The following is a 17,679-nucleotide window of genomic DNA, read 5'->3' as shown; positions in this document are numbered from 1 at the left end:
ACAGGACATACTTGCAAGTAACTGTGAAGAAAGCTAAGAAACTGGCCTTTGATTTACCTACTTCAAAGTCCAAATGTTGCCTCCCATTCCTCCCCCCAACATTTTAAAATCAATTTTATTGTAAGTTTCAACAAAATAAGCAAAAAAATAAGAACAAAAAATTTAAGAAGAGAAAAAAATCACTAGTATAACTACATGCTTTAAAAGTCTCAGCTTCAGTATGACAACATTCAAAAAAAGAAAATAGATTATACATATACATACACTTAAGTAAACATGAAGAATAACACGGTGCTCTTCTTCTTCCCTGGAAGAACTCTCTTGATACATCTTGAGTGTGCAAAGCCCAGGATATCTCACCCTGTCCTTTGCATCATCAGGTGACAAGCAGAACTGTTCTGTAAACTTCTGCAAAAATGGGGGGACCTGTGTTGCTGGCTCAGAGTCTTACAACTGTGATTGTAATCCTGGTTTCAAGGGCAGACAATGTGAACTAGGTGAGTTAAGAAGAATATGTGCTTCTCTGAACTCTCCCAGCTGCATGATACTAAGAGAAAAACACTGTGATAATAGGAAAGGATCCAAACACTCAGTGGAATAGATGCAAGTGTTGCTTCCCCTTTAAAGGGGATTAAAAGTTCAACAGGCAGAAGTAGAATTTAGCTGCGGTATTGCAGTGCCTGATGAAAACTGCAGAGATCTCTCCACAGGCTGGTATGATACCCTTCAGATTTATTCACAAATATATATGGTGGGATCTAGGGAGCCCACATCCCTGACTGAGTAGGAATAGATTTATACAGACACTGTGGAAGGCAGGGAATGTATTGGGCTAAACGTTTTTTGGCACCAAGGAAGCCTGTTTCTGAACACATCCCCCTGCCAAATTTAATATATATCTGGGTCTAAGAGCCAGTATAGTCATTACTGCAGCCAACTAGCCCCTGCAAATCACTGTTCACATGGGTGGTCTACTTGTAGCATAATGTCAGAAGATCAAAGTCATATGAGATCACCCTTTCCCTTCCATTAACAGGGAAATTGTGATGGCTTTTCCTTTAATAGAAGATGAGCTGCAATCTTGAGGAGTTGGCTCGCTGAGATTACAGGGTTATTTGTTAGCGTTTGCTGCCTGCATATACTAACCCTGTAAAACATTACACACAAATGCATGTAATAAAAATTCAGCGGCTTAGAAGAGCAGCTTTGAAGGTGGATTTGACAAGAAAAGCAGCACTTCCCATACTAGCCAGTTCCCTTCTCAAGCCACTTCCCCCACCCCCCACCCCAGGTTCATGTTTGTCACTTCTCTACCAAGTCACATTCCCCAAACTGCTTTTCCCTTTGAGCTTTTGCTGAATATGCCCCTGGTGAAGTTCCACCCCAAGAGTAATCCAGAAAGCATGTTTATATTTAAACCACAGGCTCTCTAGCCGTTCCCAGCAACCCATGATGAAGTCACCCTGCCAACTTTGGACATCACAACAAGCCGCCCTGAAAACAAGCCTTGGGTTTTCAAGGTGGCTTGTTTGTGGAAAACAACTCACAATGAAAAAAACACATTGGGTTTGGATGTCACAACAAGCTACCCTGGAACAACCAATTGTGGCTTATCATGTCATGTGAACCAGGTCATTGAATGAATGGGTATACATGTTCCAAGGTCTCTGAAGTTCATCAGATGAGCCTTGATAAGCAGGCTGTACTTGTATGGCTTGCAGCAGTGACCCATGTTGCTACCTAAGAGATAAAGCATTGGCCCGATAATAACCCCATTTTCTCTCAGAGATGACCGTGTTTTATTGCCTGAGAGAGAACTGAACAGATACAATATAAATTGTATTGTGTGCCTTCTGCCTTTGAGTTAGATACGCACCCTCTTTCCACACCACTGCTTGAGGAGACTTCTCCCCATGCTCAGATACACAGGACCATCCTAAATTCCTTGGGACAGAGGGTGTATTTAGAAAGCACTGACTCTAGGCTGATATGCTTTTGGATAATAGCACCATTAATGCATAGAAAATTAGAGATCTATCTCTGTTTACTACAATGCCTTCAACACTCAAATCTATCTCCTCTGATCTCCCCAATTTCTCTCTTCAGCCTGCAAAAAGGTGCCTCAGTCTTGTACTCGGCTCTACTCAGAAAGCAAATCCTTTCCAGTCTGGGAAGGTGGTGTCTGTCACTATCTGTAAGTACAGTCTCATAGAACTTTTCTTTGGAGATCAAACTAGCTTTTCACCCCATCTGGATGGACAAGCTGCCTTGTATTCCAAGATGGCCTTAGAGAAAAGCAGCTTAAGGACCTGTTAGAGTGCCTGTTGCCCTAACCAGCCGCACCAAGCTTATTGAAATGCTTTACATAATATGACACCATGCCTTGGATCTAAGATAAGTTAACTTAAAGAAGTTCATGGAAGGAAAGTTTCCTGCTCCGTCCTCCTCCCTGCAGCCACCAGTCTCCCCTCAAAAAGCCTCTCTGGAAGGTCAGAGAGCATTCTGGGAGGCATAGCAGGGAGGAGAAGGGAAACTTTCCTGCTTTGAAGTTCCTTAACCGTGCAATCCTATATACCTCTACTGAGAAGTAAGCCATATTGACTTCAATGGGACTTATTCCCAGGTATGTATGTATAGCAGATTTCCCCAGCCTGGTGCCCTCCAGTTGTTTTTGACTATAAAGCCCAGCATTCCTGACCATTGGCTCAGCTGGCTGGGGCTGATGGGAGTTGAAGTCCAAAACAACTGGAGGGCACCAGGTTGAGGAAGGCTAATGCATAGGATGGCAGCACTCAATTAAGGTATCTTAGGATCCAAGCCCATGGCTCTAAAACACTTTTATTCAGAGACCCTGCAGGAAGAGCCTCTTCACAGAGGACTAGTTCTACATTTAACTCTAGTGTCTAGCTAGATGTAGCTTTCTCACCCCTCAGCCAGGGCCTTTTTAAGGGGGACAGTTGCTCCAGGCCTCACTCATGGAGGGGCCACTTCATTGTTGCCAACTCTTTTCTTTCAGAATCTCACTAATGTGAGCTACATAAACCTAATGGGGAAAAAAATCACAAAACGAACTCTACAGGTGTTAGTGTTCTTTTGTCATGACCACATGAGCAAGATGGTTGCAGCTGCAGGCAGTGCTGATACCAGCAACCCAGCCCAACCATAGTCAGGCATATAGTATGGGGCCTCAACGCAGTGCCCACAGACATCAGCATGCTCACAGAGACCTATCAGAGTGCCCTCTGTTTGAAGGGCCCTCAAATGAACATTCTGCCCCCAGCCTATCAGGGTCTTAAGAGGGCCCTGCCCTCAGCAATATGGGATGGCAAGTTCTACCATCACATTTCACTCTTCTACGTAAGGCTTGAAAATATAGGAGCTATTATTGCATCACATCCCTAGAAGTAATGTTTTAAGTGATGCATCTAGTCTAATTGGGGCCTAAAGCGATTTTACCCTCACAGCGCTCATAAACAGGTTCATTTTGAGCTAGTGAAAAGACAAAATCTCCTAAGGCTGGCTTTCTTTCATTACCTAGTAAGACTCCTGTACCTTCAACAACTGCATGGCAGGCTGAAAGTTAACAAGCAATGCATCTGCATGGCTGGAAGGTCTGCTTGCCATGAAACAACCCCAGCCATGCACAAAAAGGTGTCATCCCAACATCTTTTGCCCCTTCCACCTTGATATGGTGGAGTGTCCCTTTCTCCAAATACCCCCATGGAAGCTTTAGCTACCTTTATTTGTAATGTTTTATGCAAAGTGCCTCAGAGGCTCACATCCATGGTTCCAACTGCGAGCACAAAGTTCAACTTAAAGAGTTATTGCCCTCCTTTCCCAATCCACAGAGGGGATGATACCAGTCTAGCTGCATAGTCTAGTATAGGCTTCTCCAACTGGGTGCTCTCCAGATGTGTGAGCCTACAAGTCCCATCATCCCCAGCCAGCATAGCCGATGGCTTTGCTGGCTGTGGTGATCAAAATTGTAGTCCAAGATATCTGGGGGGCATCAGGTTGGGGGATGGCTGGTCTAATATTTATTAGAAAACAAAAGCTGTTTTGTCATAGCCTGCTGAACGGAAAATGGTGAATTAGAGAGTTGTTAGATATCCCTAGTCTTATCACAAAAGTAATTTACCGGATTCCAGAGAGAAGTGGGGCTGGGGTGAGAATGAATAGAGAAGCTGAGATTCTACCTGACGATAAGGCAGTGTTTGGCACAGTCCTATGCATGCTCACTCAAGTAATTTCCACTGTGTTCAAGGGGGCTTACTTCCAGGTAAGTAAGCATAGGATTGCAGACGTAAGCTTGTATACACCAGTGGTTGCAGATGGAGACTTGCTGGGTAGTTTCCAGATTGCTATAGATAAGGAGGCAGAGGCTTCTTAGGGAATAGCGGGGAACTCTGGCTTGGCTGCCAGTGGTCAGTGGTCATGGTGGGGTGGGTGTTTGGGAAACTAGGAACTTGAGGACTTGAGTTCAGTTTGTGTGAGAGGCTTCTCTTTCAAAATAGGAATGCTACCGGGGATCAGGGAAGCTCAAGCTGTGTGTGTGTGTGTGTGTGTGTGTGTTTCACAACTAATACCATATATTGCATTGTGGCCAACAGTTTCCAGCCTCGCTGCTCTGACATGTATGTGTTGTTGTGACAGGTACAAGAGGGTCTACAAAGTGCACCAGGATGTCTGCTACAAGGAGAGCTGTGAGAGCACTGTTACAAATAAGGCACTCCGCAGGTAAAGTACTCTTGGTGGCTTTATGGCAAACCATTGCTGTGGGGAAAATCCAAAAGGCTTCCATACCAAAGCCCAGATTACTCTCAGTATTGATAGCAGAAACATCCAGTCTGGATTTTAACTTCTGGGGAGTTTAGCCAGCTTGGGTGTTTAATACTGCAAATCCTACACCCATGTACCTGGGAGTAAGCCCCATTGAAATTGTGTCTATAATTGCACTGTAAATATGTGATTGCTTAAGGCCATTGAGCAACAGTAGAATGAAAGTAGCAACAATATTGACTGAGATTCCCAGTAGTGCATCGTTCAAGCTAAGTAGTCTTCAGAACAATGAGGTTCCTAGAAGTAAAAGCACTGAAGCTCAGTGTTGCAGAACAAGCAGAGAATGTCTGAGTGGTTCTTATATTAAATTTTCTCTTACTGTTTCAGAAAACAAAGTAACAGACACTGAAGCCATACAGTAAGTATCTCTACTGGGAAGTAGGTGGGATGAGGGCTCCATGAACTACCATGGTGGATATTATTTATTAGTAGCATTTATATACTGCATTTTTGCTAAAAAAGCCATCAAAAGCACAATTAAAAACCACAACACACAAAGCCATTAAAACGTTAAAACAATTACATAATTTAAAAGGCTAAATTAAAGAGCTGTGTGTCCATACCTGTTCTGAAAGTCAAAAGCATTGGGACCAATCATAATTCTTGAGGGAATGCATTCCACAATTTGAGAGCAACGCAGGAGAAAGGCCTTTCCTGTGTGCCCAACAAATGTGCCCCTGTGGGTAACAGTACCCCCAGGAGGGCCTCTCCTTCAGCTCTTAATAACTGGGCAGGCAGTCACTTAGATAAACGATAGAGTTTAGGGCTCTTGCTATGGATAGGTTATGCAGGAGCTCCCTGAGTGGGGAGTGTCCTTATTCTGCTTCCTGCAGTGGGCTCCTGTTATAATTCCCTACACCAAAACTCTCCCCACGACCTGAATTCAATCCCGGTGGAAGCTGGGTCCCAGGTAGCCGGCTCAGGTCGACTCAGCCTTCCATCCTTCCGAGGTCGGTAAAATGAGCACCCAGCTTGCTGGGGGAAAGGTAGTCATGACTGGGGAAGGCAATGGCAAACCACCCCGCTACAGTCTGCCAAGAAAACGCCAGCGTAAGCAGCATCCCTCTAGGAGTCAGCAGTGACTTGGTGCTTGCACAGGAGGAACCTTTCCTTTCCTTTTTTCTCTAACTGCACCACTGATGAGCAAATAGCAACATTCCCCTTGCGGGAAAACATTAAAGTATTGATAGCTGGCCTAGCATTAAGAGAAAAGTAGCTCCGTTCATTGAATACCACAACAGAGTTCATGAGTGGGACTAGTGAGACAAGAAAAGAAGGCTTGGCTCTATGATTGCAAGCAGATGTTGGGTGTGTCTAATATCAGAAGGGTCAGACATGACTACATAACCAATCTCTCAGAAAATTCCCGAGAACACGTCCACAGTTTATATGTGAATCTTATACTTGTGTCTGACCTTTCTAACATTAGAAAGATGTTCTTCAGCCAGTGTTCTGCTTGTTTCCTTGCACGTGTTGTGTCGAGAAATGAAATGTCAGAAGCAGCCTTTAGCTTAGTTTGATACTGCTCACGGAAAGCAATTTTTCTTTTAAGACTTTGTCTCAGTCCTTAATCGAAAAGGAACTTCCCCCCACCCCTATCAATTCTTCCATTGATAGGTCCTAGCAGCATTCTCCACCAGGATTCTATTTATTTTAGGAGTATCAAGGACTTGCTTACCACAGGAACTTTGATACCCACCTAGCCTTTCTCATACTGGTTTGCTACAACATTTCTACTGTAAACATGAATAGGGAATAAATCCACTTGCTGACTTTGTAATCAAAATACAACTATTTTGGAGTGAAATGGAAAAAGAGGAATATAATTTTGTCAGTGGTTGTGCATACACACAATACAGATTCCTGCCTTCATGTTTTATTTTTTCCTCATAGGATCCAAAACCTTCAGCATTTCTGCAAACTGGATTGAAAAAAGGGGGAGACCTCACTAGCAAGAGCTGTGGACCTTTCCCCCTTTGTCTTGTTCAGGAGGTGTTCACCAAATAGCCATATCCCCCTCTCTTTGGCAGGATTGTAAGGGCCCACTTGCCTTTTCTTCATAGCACTTGAAATTTTAATGCAAGATGAGTGTCATGTTAGAAAAGTATCTCAGGACTGCAGTCCTTTGTGGGCCATTTGCAGCAAGGGTAGAGTTCAAACTTACCAGTGGTGGAGATGTTGGTTATATAATCTGAGGCTAATGGACCACCTTAAAGAAAAACTAGCCCTGAAAAAACTGCTGTTGTGGATTATACCCAGAAGGAGAACCTCACTGTCATAAAATTTGAAGTTCAAAGCCAATCACAACTGTAAAATATTCCTATTTGCAACACAGTGGCTTTAAAAAATGACACTACCTAGTTTTTTTTCCCCTTTATTCCTCCTTTTGCAAGAAGATTGTTAATGACAAATGGTTTTACCAGCCAGCTATCCTCAGTGCCTTACTATTGCTAACAAATTATTAGCATTTCAAAAGTTAATCTAGTGAAGAAGCAGTGAAGGTCTATATCCATATTCTAAAAACAGATCAAACAGGCTTTTAGTTGCACAGCCTCTGAACATGCTGTTTTATAGAACTGAGAGGACACCATGCTTTGATAAGTAGAAATGATTAAACCCCTTCTAAATTGCCTCTGCTTCTTTGAAGGGTAAAGCATTTCTTTTGCCCCTTTAAAAGACAGAATTGTGATGCCAATGGAGAAAAAAGGTAGAGTATCAGATCTTTTCCATCCATCTTCCCAGGTGTTTGCTACAATTCCTAAGGATGGCCAGCCACTCAAGGAGCCTTAATATTTCCTAGCTTTTGAGAGTTTGTATGAGTAGTCAAAATATAAGACTGTGTTAATATACATACTGTATATTTTATAAATTAATACAACCAGAGTTTGTTATAGTTTTAAACTACTATTCCATAAGCAGCGGTGGGGCTCTAGCAGGCCATTTGGTTATTGTAGAAAAAGTGGCCCTGTTGCCTGGAACACTCATCCTGGCAGACTTTGAGAGTTGTAAATATAGTTTGAAGGGGAACATGTTGCAAAGGGAATACAGTTCCCAGCAAGAGAACAGCAGCCCTCACACTCTTCCCAGAAATAGCACAAAATGGTTCTGGGGGTAGCTAAAAGATCCCCCCCCCCCAAAAAAAAAAATTCTGGTGGAGTGCACAGCATTTCTCACTATCATCCTTCTAAAACACCTTGGAGGAAAAGTACTCTTGGGATAAAAGGGGAGGAGTGACACAGAATCCCTGAGTTCTCTCCATTACTTACAGCAGGGATCCCCAGCATAGTGCCTGCTGGTACTTCCAGCAGCACCCATGAAGCTCTCCACTCCCCACCCCCTTCAAAAATGTATTTTTAATTCAAACCTTAAAAAACATGAGGGTGCCAGGTCCTCCTTCCTATTCCTGCACCTGCTGCAGATCAGTTGCTAGCAAGCAGGCAGAGAAGGAAAGAGTTGCCTTTTGGGCCTGCTCCATTTTCGAACCACACAGACCTTTCCCCTTTGCTCTCTCTCCCCACAACCTCTTTCCTCACTAATTATCTCCCTTCCCCATCCCTAGCCCCGTTTTCTCTCCCTTTGTAGCCTCTAGTCTTGCTCTCCCCAATACCTTGCTACTTCCTCCTCCCTCCCAGCCTCTAGCCTCGCTATTTCTCTTCCCCCACCACCGCTTTAGTTCACTTTTGACTAGCTAGGCCCCATTATGTCATATCTTCCGTGGGGCGATCTTCCGTGGGAGCCATTTTGTGGAGGTGACCCATGGCAGTTCCTCAAATTCCTTAATATGCCCACAGGTCCAAAAAGGTTGAGGACCCCTGATTTACAGTATTTCATTGGGGACCTTGTCATTTGGCTTTTATGGAAAGAAATGGAAATCTGTATTGCTTATTTGGGGGGAGCAGGTTTTAAAAAAGGACTCTTTAAGAAGATGGCTCAGCTTGGATGAGCTAAGGGGAGGGAGCAGGCAGACACAACACTGTAGGACCACAGATTGCATTTGACATAGTTTAAAACTACTATGGTTTAAATTTCTCTGGAATTTTAAATGCTGAATTCTCTGAGAAGTCAATCATCTTCAGCAACATACCAATGAAAATGGACCTAGGCAGCAGAAAAAATGCATTTTGATATCCCATTAGCAGGTAGAGAAAGCTTGTAATTCCCTCCATTTCTCATATTCAAGCTGTAGTGCTGCTACTTACATGGCCAAAATGGCACCAACCCACATACAAGAGGTACCAGCAGTCTTAGAGAACCCCCAAGGCTTGCAGAACTATGAAACATCTTTAGAAAAAAAAACTAAAAGATGGAGGGAGGGTCTTAAAAACAGCCCAGTGAGGACCGAGCATGCTCAGTAGCCACAGAATGCTGATAGACCAAGTGGTGGTGGATGAAATAAAGTGGCTAGAATTTGGAACACCAGCACTCCGTACTGCAACATTTTGTTGCAGGTCCCACTTCTAAGCACTTACATTCAACTACTCCAGTTTAACTGGCTTGGGGGCATGCCAAGACCATCTCACTATTACAAGTAACAGCTTCCAAGGTACAAAAAGATGGTGGAGGGGTAGTAACACCTGTCAGCAAAATATTGTTTTCCCAAGCCCAGTGTGAGCTTCTTTAAAAGCAGCTGCAGCTGACAAAAGCAGAGAGAGGTCTTCATAGCCAGTTTCTTGTCTGTCGCAGTGACGCTGGTTTTTTCCCCCCCAAGCACAGTCTAAGGTAAAACAGAGTCTGTGTCAAGCCAGTATTCTATAGCCATATTGAGGCATATGTAATGCAGCAATAAACGAAAAAAAGATTTTATTCTGTCAAAGTTATTTTGTTTTGCATTTTAGATTAAAATTACAATTTATTTAAAAGCCAGTCTGCTTTATTTAAAAATATGATAAGATTCCTGGCATTAGCTATAAGAATCCTGTTTCTTTACCACAGCTTTAACCATTTCACAGCCTCGAACTATCAACAAAATCTGTCTTCAGCCAAAACAACAAAGTTGATTGCTGGTTAGGAACTTCACCTGGTCCCAGATTTCCTCTCCCATAAATCCTTGTCTATGCCACACATCATGAAACCTGCAACACGTACCTCTCTGCTCTGAAAGCTCCATTTGACTTGTTTTCCCCCACTAGAAATTTTACTTTGAAACCTGCACCTCAGAGTGAAAAGCCATCATGATTCTGACAATGGCAAAGAGGGGGGGGGGGTCACAGCATTTTGAGGATTACATTGGGGTGATTCCCAAGTACATCATGAGATAATGGAAACATGGTAGCATGACACGATGGGCAGTCCAGACTGGGGCAGGTGTTGTGTACCCAGTGACATCTTGGAAAGATTTAAAGCCACTTACTTGCATATATCAGAAGATGAACCACAGTTTACCAGTGGAAGTATTCTAATTACAACATTTGTACTTTTAAGAAATAGTTGTAAAAATGTAAATAAACTCCCACCTCCAGTTTACCGATGGAACCCTAAATGTGCAGAGCTTCTAAGGGAAAAAGCCAGACAAAGTAATGACAAAACAGGTGGCAAATGTTCTGGGTTTCATTATCTTTATATAGCCACTAGGTTGACCAGAATCAGGTATTAACTCCAAACTTCAACCTCTTTGGAACCAATATTGTCCACCTCCCCCTCGTTATCTCCATGTTACACAAATGATATACTTTAATTCCCCGCAAAAGCCAGCTGGACACTTGTGTAGATTCCAACAGTAACAAACATTAAGATGTTTAATTTCATGTCACTATTCTGTATCGGACTCTTCTCCATCACTCTCCAAATCTGATAGTTCATTTTTCATTGCCGCCTCCTCTTTCCACTTCTGCTGTCCTTCACGGGCCAGCAACTTCTTAAAGATCATATACTCTTCAATGGAGGAGCAGGCTATTCTGGCCACAAAGTCACTTTCAGAGGCTCTGATGATGCCTTTCAGTTTGGGGTTGACAACCTGGGTTTGTCCTTTCTTGTCAGGAGTTTGATAGAGTCCCAAGCGCTCCAAGAAAATGAACCGGTTCTTTATCTCAGCCAGTGATGCTTGGAAATAACCAGCTTTCACTATTTCTCTGTGTTTAACTCCCATCCTGAAATAGGCAAACTGAGAAAGAGTGGCTCTGAATACATGACCTATTAAATGGAAGGAATCATCTCTAATAAGCTGTTATCAATATTCCATGCCAAGGATCCAACCCTTCACAGATTTAAGCATACTTACGCCTATTGAAATCAGTGTTCAAGAACCCTTAATGCGATACTGGATTGTGGCCCAAGAGTTGTGGATGTATTATTTGTCTGAATTACGTTTCAGAACCTTTACTTGTTCTTCCCTAACTATTCTTTTGCCTCACCAACTTACAGTCAAATCAAGCAGGTCACTAGCTCACATGACAACACTAGGACTATTGGTTTTCTTCCTAATGCTGGAAAAGCATCTGAAGTACTGAAAACAAAAAAGAAACAGCTATGCAATAGCGGTGGAGACGGAGAAGCCATCCAGAGAAATGTGTTATTTTGAAAGCCTGCGAGTGTCATGGTGCATTCTTCAGAAGTTGTTACAACAAACAGGATGTACCAGTGGAAGATTTAGTGGTTTGGGAATATTTGACAGAAGGGGGGGAAACATAGCTAAGGATTAGTAAAATCTAAATATCAGTACACAAGCCTCACTAAAAATAAAAAAGATATGAAGCCACAGCCTTTATTATAATACATTCAAAGGCAAGTATGTTAGATGATAGAGGAAATTTAAAGGGTGCATTCACCAGGGTCCATATGACAGATTCTAGTAACAAGCAAATGGAATGGGAAGCACAGATAAGTTTATTCCAGCTACTGTATCTTCTGTTAGTATTTGGAGAAGGGGAAAATAATTTTTTTTAAAGTTTTGAAAGCAGTCAAGTTCTGCAAAAATAGAAGGCATATGGGAACTTGCTGTTAAAACATGTATCTGGTCTGTGCAAGATCTGATAGAGGGGGCTACTGGAATCATAAGCTGAGCAATGCCAGCTAATACACTTTGGGGGTGTGCATCACACTATATGGAAACTGATTATAGTCATCCACATTAGCAAAAAGACTTTCTGAAAATATAATGCAACATACATTACCTGGAATTTGTACTCCACATCGTTTAACTCCTCTAGCAGGATATTTGGGCATGCTTGTAGAATTTTCAATACTTGCTGCGCTGTGAAGAGGCATTTTTCTCTGAGGAGATGCTGTACTATTTCAATTCTCTTTTGTGGCAAAGTGAAAATACTTGGAAAATAAATCACCATATGGTTCAGCCCCACTGTTAAAGTAAGAGGAGATACACATAACAATAGGGTATGCCTTCCCCCCCCCAGGAAACATCCTAGGGCTGATGTCATTCTGGATGAGCACACTACATCCCTGATTTGAGGTCCACTTCCAGGCTTCACACATCCCAATATTGGTGGGAAAATTAGTACCTTGCGCAAGAGGTAGTAACTTTCCCAAAATGTTCTTTGTGATGTCCGAGCAGATATATGGAGGAACACTGCCCTTTTAAGCCACTGCCTGGAGCATCTTATGAGTAGGCACCCTAATTTGCTATTTCATGCAGTATATTTCCCCCTTCTATTTATTTACACAGGGCACAATCCTATCTGGATAGTTGTCAGCCTCCAAAATCGGAGGCTGCCAGCTATCCTATGCAGGGCGGCTGCAGCATGGAGGGGACCTGCTCCTCCATGTTCCGGCCGCCCTGCATTTTTGCCTAGATGGGAGATTTCACCCATCTAGGCATGGCTTCAGGCACAGGGAGGGGCCTGGAGACCCAATAGGAAGCTGCATAAAGCAGCTTCTGCAGTCTCCTCCCCACCCCACCCTCTTCTCTCCATCTCCATGCTCTGTTTCTGAGCACAGAGACATAACCGGTGCAGAGAGGCGGAGGGGGCCAGGAGTGCGATTTCTGGCTCCAACCTCAATTCCCAGAAAGTGAACAACCCTATGGCTCTCTAGACAGTGTCTAGTAGTCATAGAATTGCTCCCTTAATGAATTTATACCCTGCCCTTCAATGTAAACACATTTACAGGGTGGCTGTTGTATTTATTGTTCCTTATTTATGCACAGATCTTTCCACATTCACATGTGTAAGTACTGCAAATACACGAGAAATAAAGGAATAAAGGGCATACCAAAGAGAAAATAAAAAAGCAAAAATACACTTTTCCTTATAAACTTGAACTGCATTGAAGAGAAAACAAGGCCTGAATGAGAAAAAGGAATACTGAATCTCTTCACACAAAACAAATTTCAAGGCCTAGAAGAACAACTTTGAAGGGCAAAAAAATTCTAATGTTTTTCCATCCATTTCTGATACAGCTTTTATTGGGCAAGCATTTTAAAAATCTAATTCATTATTTCAATTATTTTATTCAGTTAAACTTTCTCTTTTTTGTTTAATTTGTAGCAACAGGGAGCACTTGGGAAACCACACAGATTTGCCCTTCACATTTCATCTAAAAGCCTGTGGGCCAAATCTTCAAAGCAGGATCCAACCCTCCTTTGAAAGGCCACCTACATATGTGATGTATTCAATGATGTGGATTTGGAAACTGGTCCACAAACATATATTTCTATCTGTATGAAGCAACTGTGCTTCCTGACATTGCATGTACAACTTAATTTGCACCCTTTCCTAGATATCAGCTTTTCTGCCTCCTATTCCATATAACGTTCACCAGAAAATTAAAGATAATGCTCACAGAATACAAGCAAATGAGGTCTCAACCTCATGGTTCAGGGAACACAATTCAGTACAATATTCACCTGGTTTGCACATAACTGCAATTCCTGGGTTGTTTAACCCAGGAATTGCTGTGACCGAGTGGGATCAAGTGAGCTGCCTCATCACTTCCGTTTTCAGTCAACAACCCAGGACCAATCCTCGGTTGTTATGGTGACACCAGAACCCAGGAACTCTGGATTATTTAGGGGTTAAACAACATAGATTGCCCATGATTTGTTGCTGGGTTAACTCTGGATTGTTTAATTAATTAATTAATTTATTACATTTATACCCCGCCATTTTTCCTTTGGTAAGAAACCCAAGGCAGCATACATAATCCTCCTCCTCCTCCATTTTATCCTCACAACAACAACCCTGTGAGGTAGGCTGGGCTGAGAGTCGGTGACTGGACCAAAGTCACCCAGTGAGCTTCCATGGCCAAGTGGGGACTAGAACCAGGATTTCCCAGCTCCCAGTCCAACACTCTAACCACTACACCATGCTGGCTCTCTAGGTTGTTTAAGCCCTAAAAAACCTAGAGTTCCTGGGTTCAGATGTTGGGATAACAGAGGTGATGCGTGCATGGGAGGCAGTGCTCCCACTTGGCCATGCCAAACCCAGGAATTGCTGTTCCATGTGAATCAGGTCAGTGATGACATAGCACAGAGATTGCACTACCTTCCTCAAAGCCGAGTCTCCTCAGAAAAGCTGCACGGTCCCTCAGATGCTTTACTGATATTCTCAGCAGTTCAGGGCTCTTCTGTAAGGCCTTCAGTGTGGTATCCACGCTTAAACCCAAGAGGAGGAGCTCTGAAACTACAGCCAACTTGGACTGAGGTGGCAGTTTAGGCTCTAAGCTGAACAAGTGCATTATCTGAGCAGGGCTGAGCCCCATGTCCAAGAATGGATTTGCTACCTTTCCTAACTTCAACTGGTCCACACCAGCTGGCCCTTCCTGTTCTACAGGGGAAGTAGTGAGAGTCTCCACGAGTTCTTGAGCACCTTCATTGCTGTCTGTTTTAGAGCAACGTGCGGGCAAGCTTGCTTCACTTTGTTCAGGAGAACTGGTACCAGTCAATCTGCAGGCCACATACTGAAGAGGGCATAGAAAAGCAACAAGTGATGGTTTCTGAGAAGTTGACTGGACACAATGACAGGCAAAGGGGAGAAGACTCTGCCTCTGTAAGACCTATGGCAATAGACAAAAAAGCCAACATATTACAAACAATTGTGTTGTAAAGGGAAGATCAAATAGGTCTTGCAAAAATAAAACCACCCTATCCTAGAGAGTCATTTTATCCTGTATTTCAAGCCCTGAAGCTGGTAGTATGATTATGAGGTGGTTAGCATTCATTGTTTGCCTTACTGATGTCTACCAGACTGGGAAACCACTGTGCTTCACGTTACGCAGATAAATTATATTTCTGTAGAGTAGGGACTAATATTCTAACTATTAAAAAGGGGTTACAGTTTACAATGCACATATACCAGGGCTGACCTGGTGAAGTAGTCACAAACAAAGGCAGTAAGTTTTACAAAAGCTATGTTGTAAAAGTGTATTTAAAAAGCCAAAATGAAAAAAAGATGTTAAAACTTTGATGCGTTGGATGGCTGGGAAGACCACTACTTTTAAAAGTGAATATTCTGCCTAGACTGCTGTATGTTATATGCAATGTAACAACTGTAATCTCAACAGACAATCTTAAGAGATGGCAAAAATGAAGGTGGATTTTTTTGGTTAAGCAAAAAAAAACCAGAGTCGTTTTAAGCCACATTACAAAAACTGTATGAAAAAGGAAGTTTTACATAGCTTAATGTTATATATTACTATTATGGAGACAATTAGTAACTGTATCATAATCATAATTGTAAGCCAAGGAAAAGAAGAGAAACAATTCCACTGAGATATGCACCTTGGGCATATATAGAACACCATAATCAAGCGGGGAAAAATCAATATATTATAGCACTACTTGATTTGATATATGGGACACAGTAAAAAAAAAACCCAGTCCTAACATATCACTGCTGATATCATTTATTTATAATGATGAATTTAAAATTAGTGATATCCTGTGGGAATGGATATCATATAACAATTAAAGATGCAATGGTTAATAAATCCTGTTTAAGTAGAGCGGAATTAGGATAAAACATGGGAAGTGAACTACCACACTGGTTTCAATATTTGCAATGCTGTAATTACAGAGAAAGGGGGGAAAAAACATCAAGGACTTCTGAGAGCAACTTGTTCTGAAGAATTAATCGTAAAGTAGACCAATAAAAAAGGATTGTCATCTAGCATATATAATGCATTATTGACTATAGAAGATTTAAAGGGCAACAAATTTATAAATACTTATGGAAAAAGGACTGAAAATGGGATATCACAACAAAAATGGTAGTATAACTTTATTGAAGGACCAGTATTATCACAATGCTCAAATATTAAAGAGTGTGTGTGTGTGATTTTATTCTTGCATAGGTATTTAAGATTTGTAGGCAGGGAATAGAACAATGTTGGTGCTGTCAAGTAGGAAATGCACATTTTTACCATATATGGTAGAGTCATCCTAAGGTGGTAAAATTTTGAGGAACAAATAGTAAGCACAAAAAAGTTATGTTAGGTTAGAAGATACCATTAGACCCAATTATGAGATTATTAGGATATACGAAAGAGATAGTGTTAAGTAACCATCAGGAGTTTGCTTGGAATTTATTTACGGCAGCCAGAATATTAACAACCACCAAATGAAGAAAAAATGAGGTACTCACGCTTAAAAGCTGGTAATTCAGAGTACGTGAAATTGCAATAATGGTAACATTAACCAGAATATGTATATATAAGGGATGGGAAGAATAATTTTTTTCCCAATAATTGGAAACTATTTTTAGAGTTTGACTCAAAGATACAATTTGGATACTGGTAAATATAAGACGAATTAAGGAATGGCAAAATTTAAAGAACAGATGTATAATTAATATAGGATTACATTTATGCACTGAGAGTAAATAAATAGTATTTATAGTATATAATTTTTATGCATTATGTACAAGCACTAGTTGCATTACTAATTAGAATACTTACCGATCTTGTAAAATGTTATGAAGTTACAAAATTTACTGATGTATTTGTGTTTTTATAATATGCTATAAAATTAATCACACACACACAAGCAATATGAAAGATCAGGGATGGGGAGAGAAGTCCTGGGTCTTGGTTTTGTTAAAATCTTAAACACCAAATGAAGATGCATGTTTTGCTGTCAGACATCAAGATACGCAAAACAAATTTGTTATTTGCTGTTATAACTCAGAGAAGCTGTCTCTTTTGTGGTGCTCAGTGATGGCACTGCCACTGCATCTCAGAACATACTGGTACACTAGTCTATTTGAAAGAGGAAACCTTCTATGTCTGTCTGGCAACACTAACAAAGCAGTCATCACCATCTCATGAAGCACAATCTCTTTCCCTGCTCCTCAAAATCACAATGCAGGTTAACGGCACTTTAGTCCAATTCCTGCACTACTTACAGCAGGGGTCCTCAACATTTGTGGGTCAGTGGGCACGTGGAATTTTGAGAAAGTGTCATCTTTGAAGACCACTCTTCAGCCACTATTGCTGTAAATCTGGGGGCTCCAACAGGGTGCCTCCAGGCTCCCTGCCCCTCCAGGTTTTTCTTTTACTACTTCATACTGTTAAAATTAAAGCTAAATATGGTATTACGGGTGTGACCTTTTGCACACCAAAACGGGGATGGGAGGGAAGAGAAGAGGGTCGGAGATCCACGGACTCCGTATCCAGCTGCCTCGCCGGGGCCAGCAATGAGCAGGGCTGCGGGCACAGGACCACAGATGCCTTTCGCGTCAGCCTACCAAAGCAACGGGGCTCAGCGTCGCAGTTCTCGCTGCCGCCCCCCGACTATCTGCGGGGCATGGAAACAGCTCGCTGGCCCACCCACGGCCTACTTTTTCAGCGGACAAGCTCGTGCTGCAGACGCGCGCGCACTCTCACCCACCTACCTGCCCACAAAGACGCCCCAACTCCATGTCCGCGTCGTTCCTCTCCTACGCGAGATGGAGG

General features: G+C 42.2%; 2 protein-coding genes across 3 annotated transcripts in view; one reads left to right on the top strand and one right to left on the bottom strand.

Moving 5' to 3' along the window:
* Nucleotides 1-9,693, top strand: part of SNED1 (sushi, nidogen and EGF like domains 1) — a 90,460-nt gene extending 80,767 nt beyond the window's left edge. The window contains exons 29-33 of the mRNA XM_084847035.1: nt 381-497; nt 2,107-2,194; nt 4,654-4,737; nt 5,167-5,197; nt 6,733-9,693. Of these exons, the coding sequence (XP_084703161.1) occupies nt 381-497; nt 2,107-2,194; nt 4,654-4,737; nt 5,167-5,188 (311 nt within the window). The 3' untranslated portion in view covers nt 5,189-5,197; nt 6,733-9,693. The remainder of the gene's footprint in view (nt 1-380; nt 498-2,106; nt 2,195-4,653; nt 4,738-5,166; nt 5,198-6,732) is intronic.
* Nucleotides 9,589-17,674, bottom strand: MTERF4 (mitochondrial transcription termination factor 4). Of its 2 annotated transcripts, none has more exons than XM_084847033.1 (4): nt 17,619-17,674; nt 14,274-14,784; nt 11,949-12,133; nt 9,589-10,939 (listed from the first exon to the last, which is right to left on the bottom strand). In XM_084847033.1, the coding sequence occupies exons 1-4, from the start codon at nt 17,643-17,645 to the stop codon at nt 10,589-10,591; spliced, it is 1,074 nt and encodes a 357-aa protein (XP_084703159.1). In that variant the 5' UTR covers nt 17,646-17,674; the 3' UTR covers nt 9,589-10,588. The 2 variants fall into 2 exon arrangements, with proteins under 2 accessions (XP_084703159.1, XP_084703160.1); XM_084847034.1 differs by having other exon boundaries at nt 9,619-10,939; nt 11,949-12,028.
* Between the last annotated feature and the right edge of the window lie 5 nt (nt 17,675-17,679).

This window comes from Heloderma suspectum, chromosome 3, assembly GCF_057233095.1.
Source record: "Heloderma suspectum isolate Gila_16-S chromosome 3, 16-S_ref, whole genome shotgun sequence".
NCBI lineage: Eukaryota > Metazoa > Chordata > Lepidosauria > Squamata > Helodermatidae > Heloderma > Heloderma suspectum.
This window is presented reverse-complemented; position numbering and strand designations above follow the sequence as displayed.